Genomic DNA, 12,663 nt, shown 5'->3' with positions numbered 1-12,663 from the left:
GACTCTGTCGTCCCATACTTTGCAAATTCTTTGTCTTGTCTCTTCATTACCCTTGACGGCGGGTATAACAGATCGTCAAAGTCACAATGGTCCATCGAGGGTCTCCGTTCCATAACACTTAACATCCTGCAATTTGGGTACTGGGACTACTTCACTGATCATCACGACGAACCAGCAGGATGGAATGTCATGGCTTCGATAGTCTGTCATACACTTTGTAACCCCACACTGGGTAAGACTTCCCCACCTTTCTTCAGCAGCTTCACTACGATGCCACCTACGGACTGTCACAGGCATGACAGACCGTCACAAGCTCCATAGGTGGTAACTTTTCTGCATTTTTTGCTCAAAAACATCCGCTTTCATCATTAGACAGATTTTCTACGAATAAAGACAAAATTACATAAAAATAATACAGAATGGCTTTTGGACACACACTAAACTTAAGGAAAAAGCATTAAAATACCGTGAAACCATGGTATATCAACACCCTCAACTTAAATTCGTTGTTTGTCCTTAAGCGACGCACTATGACTTACTAGAAAATCTTTGTACAATAGTATCCATGTTTTATCTTTCGCAGTCATTTCGCTATCAATCCCGATCAGTGTCATCATATTTATGCATGTTATCACTATTAGGCTTGAATTATATGGAATCAGACCATGACACAGACTCACCACACACTAACACCTATTCTCTTCAATTTCTCACCGAAGTGCTAATGTTTCCGAGATTGAAACTAGTGTCCTCACTTCAAAACATTATCCTCATTTTTTCACACATGATTTCAGTTGGAGTATAAGGATTACTTTTCAACACTCAGTCTCAGATCAAATTCACAACTCATTCATACATATTGCCATAAGATTGCCGTTATTTTAGCTGCTTTAAGTTTGCTATACAACTCTTAGGTTCACGTTAGGACTTTCTTAGCTTGTAACATAGGCGTAGGGTCAGGTAGGGTATATTTTGGTATACTTTAGTAACTTTTTTCACTCCTTGACATATCGTCTAGTCATACCTCTTTTCATCATTTTATTTCACCCAATTTCTCATATTCTTTTACCTTGCTATTTTCCCCTCTTTCTCCATTTGTGTAAGGGACTGTCTTCTTTTCTTGCTTGTATTTATTGTATTTATTTTTTTCATTTTTTTATTATTTCACTTTTCTTTCAACTGGTTCTTGATTCACTTTAATTTTGTTCTTTATCTCTCTTTGTTCTTTCAACCCCACTTTCCAGAGCATTTATCATAATAGCCACCGCCAACTCATGGCTTTGCCATGAGTCAAAGTAAACATACCCAAAGTTGGGTCATGGCCATAAAAAGGTTGTTTACTGCGTTAGCACCTTAACTTATGCTTTTGGCATTAGCTGAGATGCACATGTCAAAGGAGGGACCAGGGCCAACACATTATTCCCAGAAAAGATCAGTTGGGGTGAAAAAGAAAGGTCTAGTTTTAGCTCATATCATTTGGATCAAAGAGGGATCAATTTCATTCGGTTTTTTACATAGGCTAAAAATTGTCTATATTGAACAAGGGCCTATGATCCTTTCCTAATTGTCTATTAAAACTTACTTTTAGCAGGACTAACCAAGCAAGTTCTAGCTCTGTACAAATAGTGGACTATTCAAATCTTCCTTACACTGACTTGACATATTATTACTCTACGAGATTATAAGACACCTAGTTCGAATTTTATACTTTGGGTCATGTAGTGGTGTATCTTTATGTCATGCTTAGATCCACACATTTATCAATTTCTATGCCTAGTCATGCATCATTTTTATTTCATCAGGATCTCATTTTAGCCATCATGCTTCAGAGTTAAACGATGGACACAAGATATAGACATGCCAGTTCAACAGTAAAAATAATCAGTCTCTAGGGGAAAAAGAACACAGGCAAGAAAAAAACCCAAAAGAGGATACTGAATTGGGCTACTCATATTTCACCCAAGCACTGACTTTAAATTTACCCCACCCGAACAAAAAGATATGCAATTATCCCCAACGCATAAAACGATTGAAATACGAGAGTGGTAGGTGAACCAAACCTGGGGCACAAAGCGCCGACGATCAGCAAGCTGGTAGGTCCGGTTCCTCGGAAGCCACTACCTTTATAATCTTGACACCCTCAGTAGTGTCCTCATCCGCAACAGCACTATCACCAGTGCCTCCAGCTATCGCCACATATCTGGAGATAGATGCCCCAACAACTAACTCTACAACCTTCATCCGACGCGCCTCCTCATTAGCAAGCGTGGCTCTCCTCGGAGCCTCCATCTCACAGCTCTCCTTCTTTCGTGCTCTAGCCTCATCCTCCTCTCGACCCTTATGGATCTTGGAATGCTCCTGAGGGGGAGAAGGTGGAATTTAGAAGTGGCGAATAAGGCCGCCATCACTGTGTCCTCAGCAAGCTCTGCAGAAGGGGCCTCAGACTCAGGCACCTAGCCTCTAGGATCATATTAATGTCTGCTCGAAGACTCTCGACCGCAGCCTGAAGGGTCGACACATCAACCTGAGGGGTTGACTGGGCTAGCACCCGCAAGTCAAAAGGGTCCAAGCACTGATGAACCTCAGCGATCTTCCGCTCTGTGTGCTGGACCATTTTCCGCTCCAAGCGCTCTTCTGCCTAAGCAATAGACATCTGCATCCAAGGCTTGATGTGTGGAGAATGGTAGCCATCTAGGCCTCTAGTTTCTTGACCCTAGAAAGCGGGACCAGAGCGGGGAAAGGGGCTGAGCGAGAGGAGCTCGGGGCAGTGCTACTACCCGGGATAGACTCGACCGGGGTAGTACCAGTGGTTTCAGAAGCAGCCTGCGTAGCCGTGCGAGCCTGTGCTACCGTATCAGCCAGATTGTCACCAAGTGGAGGCAACTCTGGATGGGTCCCTCTGCATGGAGCAAACTTATTGGCCTCATCCCTGATAGGCCTATATCAACAGTTCCCAACAGAGTCTTGAGCTGATCATTGTGCCAGATGGGCACACCTTCGGACCTGCATAAAGAAAATATCATGCACGGAAAAGGGTAAGTAGTTGTGACCTTAAAATCCCTCTCGTACATGACTGCCTGTAAAAGCCAAGCAAAGTCAACCTCAAACCCGGCTATTATCGCCTTCATAAGAACTGCACGATCCCATCTGACTATATTATCAACGACTGTGGGGGAAAGGAAGTGGCGGACAATAAACCATAAGAAGTTAGTTGTGAAGGTCAAGTTAGCCTTCTTGATGGCTCCTTTCGGCTCATTTACCCAGTCGACACCGTCTCCATCAATAGACAAGTACAGGGCCATCCACCTCTTGGTGGTCTCTCTCAGTGATGGCTCACGCAAGAATTGGCCATCTTTTACAATTTTCCACCGGTAGTCGAACTACGCGGTTAGAGGGGTCCGATTTGCATCAATATCCTCGTCGTATAGATACCAATGAATTGCAGGCATGGACATATCAACATGAATGCCACATACACGGACATGCTCAAGTAGGGCCTGTTTGGCGGGGCCAGCCCGCCTATCAATCTGTGATCTTAGAGTAGCCACGTAGGAGGAGTGGAACTCTCGAACCAACTCTTCACTATAGCGGCCCAAAGAACGCGTTGTCCACTCCAGTAGGTGTCTGGTGAAGAGATTGTGGATCTCTTGCATGTAAGGAGACTTCCCATAATGACCTACCTCTTCAATGTAAGGGTCCGTGTCATGACTCCTTTATAATTCAGAAACTTTGCGTCTGAATAAACATGATATTTCCCGTCGACACACCACCGGTTGGGATGGTCGGTAATCGAGGTGAGAGCACGATTCAGTGAGCCAGGAGTAGATTCAGAACTGTAAACCTCATCAAACGAGACAGACTGTGCAGCTGTGGCGGGTGCAGGGACTTCAGCAGACTGGCAGGCTTTCTCCGAACATGAAACTCCTAGGGATCCAGATGCTCCTTCGTCATGAGTAGCTGACCCACAAGGTGTGCCGGTCAGTGTGCGCTCCTCATCAGACTGGGAGACATTTACTACGCCTGATGCCACCTTTTTGGGCGTAGCTCTGGCAGCACGTGCAGCTCGGGATGGAGTGGTAGTGCTAGGGAGCACGTACTTGAGGTCACGCTCATCATCAGATCCAATGACAAGGAGGGCAGACAGGGCGACAGACTTTGATTGCCCACGTGCATAAACTCGATCTTTTTTCGGTTCCATTAGAGATAGTACCTGTAAGGAATCAATACTAGTACTAGAAGGAGCAAACAAGACAAGCGAAAATGACACAAAATAAATAAAAGAGTCAACATGTAATGAAATTTCTATAGTAACAGTGAAACACGACGGACCAGGTGATGGATCATCGTGAGTACGACGGACCATCATGTCTTACTTAAAACTATGTATATGTGAAGACCCCTGAAGGAAAGTCTCTGACAGTTATGACGGATAAGCAGGACGAACCGTCGTGATGATGAAGGTCCATCGTCGATGTCTATCTTGTGACACTTAGAAAAAGTATCGAGACCCTTAGAAGAGGGGTCTATGACCGTCATGACAATTATGTAGGACGGACCATCATCGGTATGATAGTCCATCGTAGCTGTCTATCAGAGGACACTTGGAAAAAGTATGGAGACCCTTAGGAGAGGGGTCTCTGAAAGTCATGACGGTTATGCAGGACGAACCGTTGCGGGTATGATGGTCAGTCATAGATGTCCGTAATAGGACACTTGAAAAAAGTTTGAGACCCTTAGTAACAAGGTCTCAGACAACCAGAACGGTTGTGTAGGACGGACCGTCGAGGGTATGACGGTTTTTCGTATATGTCCATAAGAGAACATTTATAAAAGGTGAGAGACCGTTAGGAATAAGGCCTCTGACAACCCGAATGGTTGTGCAGGACGGACCGTCGTGGGAACGACGGTCCATCGTATTTGTTCGTTGGTTGACACTTGGAGAAAATTTGACAGTGGGGTGTTGGGGGTTTTGGAATGGACCCTATGATGGTCCGTCGTGGGTACGATGGTCCGTCATCGGGGTCTCGTTCTGTCATTCAGTGACAGAACTGAGAATGACACATTCATCCTCTGTGACTCACATGGAATACTTAGTGTTAACCTATACGTTTCTACCCAAAAACCTAGTAAATTAGCAATGCTAAAGCATCTATTTCTAGAATTTTAACAAGGCAATTTAAGGATTCTCAACCTAGGTTAGATAAAATTGGATCAAAGAAGGAAGACCCATCAATAAGAACTATGCTAATACTAATTGAAAAATAAATATGCAATGTAAATGGGTAGAAATCAGAGACACATACCTGGGAACAATAGAAAGACAAGCGAGTGAGGCACTTAGTTAGCAAGAGCAGACCACAGCAGTAGACTCCGACAAGTAGAGAGTGAATTTTGGGAATTGGGGAATTTGAGAAATGATCAGTTGAAAGAAAAGTAGGAAATGGGAAGTTTTTAAAAGTTCCCCAGCCGGGTCAGGTCGGGTACGCTCATTTATGACGCGACGAGTCCCCGACGATGGTCCATCATAATTGCGACGGTCCGTCATTGGTTCCGTCGCATGTGACCTAGTTTTGAAAAAAAATGAAAGATGTACCTGGCACGACGTATTCATGCGACGGTCCATCGCGTTTGTGATAGGCCGTCGATGGGTCCGTCAGTGACTGTTGTAGAGTGATTTTCTACAGAATTTCCTGGTGATGTGCCTTAAAATTTAAAACCCATTAGTAGAAAATGCTACCATTACTAGAAACAAAAACAACAAGTATTGGGTTGCCTCCTAACCAGCGCCTTATTTAACATCGCGGCACGACTGAGGACACTTGATTACATAATCTTCATCAAGATGGTATGCCTCGATCACTTCATTCACTGATTCAGCATGCCTGAAAGGATTTTTTGTGTTGTCCATTCACCTTGAACCGCACACCCTCCTTAATTTCAAACTCAACTACTCCATAAGGGAATAGTTGGGTAACCAACGAAGGACCAATCTATTTGGACTTGAGCTTGCCCAGAAAAAAGCGCAACCTAGAATTGAATAAAAGCACCAAATCCCCAACCATAAACTCTCGTTTTTCAATTTTTAGGTCATGGTACTTCTTCATCTTTTCTTTGTAGAAGACTAAGCTTTCATAAGCTTTTAGGCGAAATTCATCGAGTTCATTCAACCAAGTTAACCGTTATTCTGCAGCTTCGTTCCAATCCATTTTGAACTTCTTCATAACCCACATGGCTTTATGCTCTAATTCAATTGGAATATGAAAAGCTTTACCATATACAAGTTAGTATGGGGACATACCTATGGTAGTCTTATACGTTGTCCGGTAGGCCCAAAGAGCATCATTAAGCCTCCTTGACCAACCCTTTCTACTAGCGTTCAATGTTTTTGACAATATTTGTTTGATCTCCCTATTTGACAATTCAACTTGCCCAGTAGTTTGAGGGTGGTAAGGAGTGGACACATTACGGAGAACCCCATAATTCTCAAATAACCCCTTGAATAATCTGTTGCAGAAGTGGGAGCCCCCATCATTAATAATTGCCCTTGGGGTTCGAAAATGAGAGAATATATTCTTTTTTAAGAACGCAGTGACACTCTTCCCTTAATTGTTTGCGAGGGTGATAGCTTCCACCCATTTAGATACATAATCAACTGCTACTAAAATATACTTCATTCCATGAGAACTCACAAAAGGACCCATAAAGTCAATACCCAAAACATCAAATAACTCAATCACAAGAATGGGGTTTAGAGGGAGCTCTTGCTTTCTTGAAATGCCACCATCTCATTGGTATTAATAACTTGCTTTCGCAAACTCATGAGCATCTTGATGAAGGGTTGGCCAATAGTAACCACATTGTAATATCTTGTGAGTGGTTCAGATACCACTATGATGTCCACCAACGGGTGAGGAATGGCATGCCTCCAAAACACTCAACATATCACATTGTGGCACACAACGCCGAATAAGCCCGTCGGCACAACTCCTATATAAATATGGTTTATCCCAAAATAACTTGTTCACAACGTACATGAAATTTTTTCTTTGATGAAAGGACAAGTTCGATGAAAATAATATCACTAGCCAGATAGTTAGTGAAATCTGCGAACCATGGAATCAAGTCTTGTGAGGCAGCCAATGCATACTCATCGGGGAAAGTATCATCAATATCAGTTTTATCCCCTAACTTTCTCATAGCTTCATCTTCTAGTAGGGACAAGTGATCGACAACTTGATTTTCGGTCCCTTTTCTATCCCTCACTTCAAAGTCAAATTCTTCTAGCAGTAATACCCAATGAATCAACCTCGGTTTCGCATCCTTATTTGCCATCAAATATCTCGATGCTGAATGGTCTACACTATAACTCTAGTACCTAGCAAATAGGAGAGAAATTTTTCAAAAGGAAAGACCACTGCAAGGAGTTGTTGCTTAGTCACTATTTAGTTCGTCAGAGCTTCATTTAGGACTTAACTGGCATATTAAATGGGGTGAAGGATTTTGTTCTTTCATTTTCCCAATACTACACCAAGAGAAACCCCACTAGCATCGCACATCACCTCAAATAGACTGTTCCAATCCAGAGAAATAATGATAGGTGCAGACACGAATTTTTCTTTTAGCTCGCCGAATGCTTTAAGACAGGATTCATCAAAATAAAATTTACAATCTTTCTCCAGCAGTTTGCACAAGGATGTGCAATTTTTGAAAAATCTTTGATGAATCTCCGGTAAAAACTTGCATGTCCAAGAAAGATTCTCACACATTTTATAGAGATAGGTGGCGGAAGTCTCTCTATTACCTTAAATTTTGCTCGATCAACCTCTATGCCCTTTTTTGAAATGCGATGACCCAAAACAATACCTTCTTTCACCATGAAGTTGCATTTTTCCAAATTTAGTACTAAATTCCATTCTTCACATCTCTTAAGGACCTCAGATAAATTGTTCAAACACCGCTCGAATGAATCACCAACCACAGAAAAATCATCCATAAAAACTTCTATAGTATCTTCCACCATGTCGGAGAATATCTACAACATACATCTCTGAAATGTGGCAGGTGCATTGCACAACCCAAACGGTATTCTTTTGAAATCAAAGGTCCAATATGGACAAGTAAAAGGGGTTTTCTCTTGATCTGCTGGTGCAATAGAAATCTCATTATACCCAGAATATCCATCAAGAAAACAGTACCACCCTTTTCCGGCAAGTCTATCCAACATCTAATCCATGAATGGCATAGGAAAATGGTCTTTTTCAGTCCATGCATTTAATTTGCTGTAATCCATACACACTCTCCATTCAATAACCGATCTCATTGGAACAAATTCATTTTTTTCATTGGGGACCACAGTCATTCCCCCTTTCTTAGGTACACACTGAACAGGGCATACCCAACTACTATTGGTGATCGGATAGATTACTCTGGCATCCAACAACTTAATGATGTCCTTTTTCACGACCTCTTGCATAGGTGGATTTAAGCGTCTAAGGTGCTCAATACTTGGCATATGATAGGGCATGAGTTAGATTTTATGAGAACAAATACAAGGAGGGATCCCAATAATGTCCACAATAGTCCAGCCAATAGCTATTTTGAACCTTTTTAGCACTTTCACCAAACTCTCAACTTGTTGTCCATTCAGGTCTGATGCAATAATTACCGCAATGTGTCACCATTTCCTAAAAATTCATACCTGAGATGAGGTGGAAGAGCTTTTATTTCTAACTTTGGAACTTCCTCCACAGATGGTTTCGCAGGTGGAGACTCGCAATTCTTCATGTGTAACTCATATATCTTCGATTTAAACCAAACATCACCTCGATCAAGAGTCGCCACTAATGACTCATACTCTTGAATGCATTCGTTATCAAAATTAATTATCATTGCCGTTAATGCTTCTACACCTAGACATTCTTCTATTTGTGTCTCAGATTACTCACCTACGTTGTAGGATATAGCAGATACCGACTTAACCTCACCACTCTGCCTCATGGACCTACAAATGTTAAAGGTCACTTCCACATTGTTTAATTGAAATTTCATCTGCCCGTTTTCCATATCTACTAAGGCTCTTCCCGTAGCAAAGAATGGCCTCCCAAGAATAATGGGCACTTTAAAATCAACTTCACAATAAAGAATAACAAAATCTGCCAGAATATATGAACTACTCCACTTTTACTAGCACATCGTGGAGTATTCCTATAGGCCTTTTTACTGTTCGATCGGCCATCAGTAGCCGCATCGCAGTGGGATTTGGATCACCCAAACCCAACTTCTTGTAAATCAAGAGGGGCATGAGATTATGCTTTCCCCCAGATCACATATGCTTTCAGAAAATGTAATAGCCCTATTGTTCAAGGAATTGTGAACGCACCCGGATCTTCTTTCTTTTGTACCGGAGATCTTGTACCAATAGCACTACAATGCTGCAATCTATCATTATCCTCAAAGGTGACCGATCTTTTCTTTGTAACCTGATCTTTCATAAGTTTGGCATAACTGGGCATTTGATCTAAAGCTTCTACAAAAGGGACATGGCTAGAAAGTTGCTTCATCATTGTTATAAAACGCCGATATTTTCCATCCTCGGTCTTTTTCACTAATCTTTGGGGTAATGAGGGTGGTGGTCTAGGCATAGGGGTTACCTTTTTAGGCACTTCAGCATCTTTTTCAGTGTTATCTTCTATTTCACCATTAACCTCTACCAATTTATCAGTATCTTTTGTCACCTTTTTATCATTAGACGGCATAGGTGGGTCAATAGTTTTCTTACCACCGTGAGTAGTGATTGCCATAAAATGTCCATTATTTTTTGGGTTTTGGACCGTGTTGCTAGGAAGAGTGCCCGGGTTCCATGTGTTCACCGTCGCAGATAATTGGCCCAATTGTAACTCAGGTTGCTTAATTGATATTGCATGTGTATCGACCTTCTGCCCAATACTCTCTAAATCATTCCTCAACTTTTTAGTGTGATCATCACTTGCATCGAACCTCCTCATCATTTTATGCAACATATCCTCAACTCGCGTCACACTACCTCCACCATCCATAGGAGTAACTTTACGATTTTAAGGTGGAACATAGGGCCCATTCCTATCATTTCTATTTCATAGTTACCCCTATTGAAGTTGTTGTCACGGTTGTAATTTCCTTCTCAAACATAATGACCCTCACGGTTATATCAACCATAGATCAGACCTTGATTCCGTTGTCCTTGGCAGGGCACTCGGTCGAAAACCCCCCGTTTTCTCATTTACCGCATAGGAATCCTCCTCATAATAACATTCATCATTTGGTGGTGGTGATTTAGACAAGTAGTTGACTGCATTTATCCTTTCTGCACCCTTAGTGACATGTTTTGATACCAACCCAAGTTCAGTTCTCATCTGAGCCATCTCTTCACGAATCTCATATGTGGCTAGGTTGTGAGTGGATTGCACTGCGAAGGTGTTTCTCCCAGTATCTGACATCCTATTACTCCAAGCTTTATTGTTCCGGGAATTTTCTCTTAACTTTTTAGCAATCTCAGCATAAGGACACTCCCCATAAGAACCACCCATTGTAGTATCCAACACAGCTTTATTATTATCATCCTGTCCCCGATCGAAGTATTCCTTCAGTGACTCATCATCTATGCAGTGATTGGGGATGCTTCTAAAAAATTAGGTCAATCTATCCAAAGAACTAATAACTGACTCTCCTGGTAGTGCCACAAAGTTATTCACTCTGTCTTTGTGGTTTAGTTTCTTGGAGACTGGGTAGTAATGTGGTAAGAAAACGTCCCTTTGTTGGTTCCAAGTGAAAATTGAGTTATAAGGGAGCTCAGTGAACCAAATAGCAGGCTCTCCTGTTAGTCAGAGAGGAAATACTCTTAGCCCTATTACATCCAAGTCCAAGTCCTCCCTACACAGCTTTTACACACTGCCCTTACCACAGCTATATGAGCTTGTGGATCCTCAAAAGGTAGCCCTGAAAACAAACCTCTGGCAGTGAGCATTTGCATCAGGCTACTAGTTACCACAAAGGTGCGTCCTGGTGGTAGAGGGGGCAAGACAAGTGGCCCATCAGAGTCTGCTATTTTGTCATAACCTCTTAGAATTCTTGGGGACGTGGAGCGGGATTTTTTCCCCTCTGTTGGTTTTCAACCAGAGCATCGCGTAATAACTTACCATGAACATCAACCACAGCTGGGATGTTCTGGTTTGGATCATCATCATTAATACCCAAGTTTCGATTCATGTTGCATAGTGTACGCTCTAATTCGTGATCGTAGGGAAACAATGTTATCTTCCTCTCTGTTTATTTGGCATACAAAGAAGGTACTTCTGCAAAAATAAAAGAAACAATAAACAAAGTAAAATTAAGAAAATATCGACTAAACTATAGTAATAAGTTTAAGTTAATCTAAAAGCTACTTTCCCTGGCAGCCGCGCCAAAATTGGATAAGCTCAAACTTACTTCTGAAATAAGAAGTAAAGCGGTCGTATCAAGTAAAGAACCCAACTAATGGGTTAGGATCATTCCCACGAGTAAAATAGTTTAGACTTAACTTCAATCTAATATTACCACTATTTAGTCAATTATTCCCTTAGAAAACAAAGACAATAACAGGGGGGTTTTATTTCTTAATGAATGAAAATAATAAGCTAAATAAAAGTAGACAACTAACAGATTCAAATGTTGCAGTTTAATCAATTAATAAAAGTAACTAGGGTTTAAGTGTTCCCCAAAGGTTCCTAACTTGATAATACTAACTATAACAATTCTTTCCTAGTATGTTGCATGCAAAGTGATAAGTTCTGTATTTCTAAATCCTTTGTCCAGCATCTAGAAAATTTCAGTCCGCACCTTGGTCCGGCTACGAGTGTTGCTATACTAACCCTTACCTTTACCTCATATTAAGCATTGTATTCGATATTTGAATAAGTTATTACCTCGTACCAATCAATACTAGCCTATTAGATAGTATACACTAAATCTATGTTGATAATTCTTTTCCTATTATCTACCTGCTTGGTCCGGTAAGTAGCATTAAGGCAATATCAAACAATGGTCGTCTGTTAAAAAGACTTCTAAGAGAAAGAATTATAAATACATCCAAGACAGTATTTAAGAATTGTTATTTTAGTTAGTTTTTATCTTATTATTCACCCATGGTTTCCACAACCCTAGTTATACAGTTTAGTTGCTCATAGTTATAATCACACTATTCATATATATAACATATGAATTCATGCACTTACTTCAATGAGGAAGAATAAAATCAAGAAATTTACTTGATTAATCGACAAAATCACCAATAATCAACTCCAAATAAAAGTGTAACAATCCTAAGTGTAATAATCAAAATAATCTCTTCACATAGAATCTATCATAAAAGTGTCTAATAACCGAAAGTCTAACCCCAAAAACGAGGTTTTTCTAACTATTTATAAAAAACAAAAACATAATCCAAAAAAGACTCTATTTGCTAAAATCTGTCAAAACGCGGCTGGGTCGACGGACCTCACGATGGGTCGTCGTGGTCACAACGGGCTGTCATGGACTGCGCCGTCCCATACTTTGCCAATTCTCCTGCTGCTATCTTCATTACCCTCAGTGGCAGGTATGATGGATCATCACAGGTACAACGGTCCGTCGAGGGTCTCCGTTCCATAA

At 41.3% G+C, this 12,663-nt stretch overlaps 1 protein-coding gene across 1 annotated transcript; it reads right to left on the bottom strand.

The window, feature by feature from the left end:
* Positions 1-7,508: 7,508 nt before the first annotated feature.
* LOC138348804 (uncharacterized) lies at positions 7,509-10,055 on the bottom strand. Its single transcript, XM_069298383.1, has 4 exons — positions 9,380-10,055; positions 8,946-9,152; positions 8,699-8,855; positions 7,509-7,569 (listed from the first exon to the last, which is right to left on the bottom strand). The coding sequence occupies exons 1-4, from the start codon at positions 10,053-10,055 to the stop codon at positions 7,509-7,511; spliced, it is 1,101 nt and encodes a 366-aa protein (XP_069154484.1).
* Between the last annotated feature and the right edge of the window lie 2,608 nt (positions 10,056-12,663).

The sequence above is a fragment of the Solanum lycopersicum genome, chromosome 5 (assembly GCF_036512215.1).
Source record: "Solanum lycopersicum chromosome 5, SLM_r2.1".
NCBI classification, from domain to species: domain Eukaryota; kingdom Viridiplantae; phylum Streptophyta; class Magnoliopsida; order Solanales; family Solanaceae; genus Solanum; species Solanum lycopersicum.
This window is presented reverse-complemented; position numbering and strand designations above follow the sequence as displayed.

Coding starts and splice junctions, on each gene's coding strand:
- LOC138348804 (XM_069298383.1), bottom strand. CDS start 10,055: ATGGATGGTGGAGGTAGTGTGACGCGAGTTGAGGATATGTTGCATAAA. Junction 9,153..9,379: donor ACAAAAGAAAGAAGATCCGG/GTGCGTTCACAA, acceptor ATATTCTGGCAG/ATTTTGTTATTCTTTATTGT. Junction 7,570..8,698: donor GCTCTTCCACCTCATCTCAG/GTATGAATTTTT, acceptor GGATTGGAACAG/TCTATTTGAGGTGATGTGCG.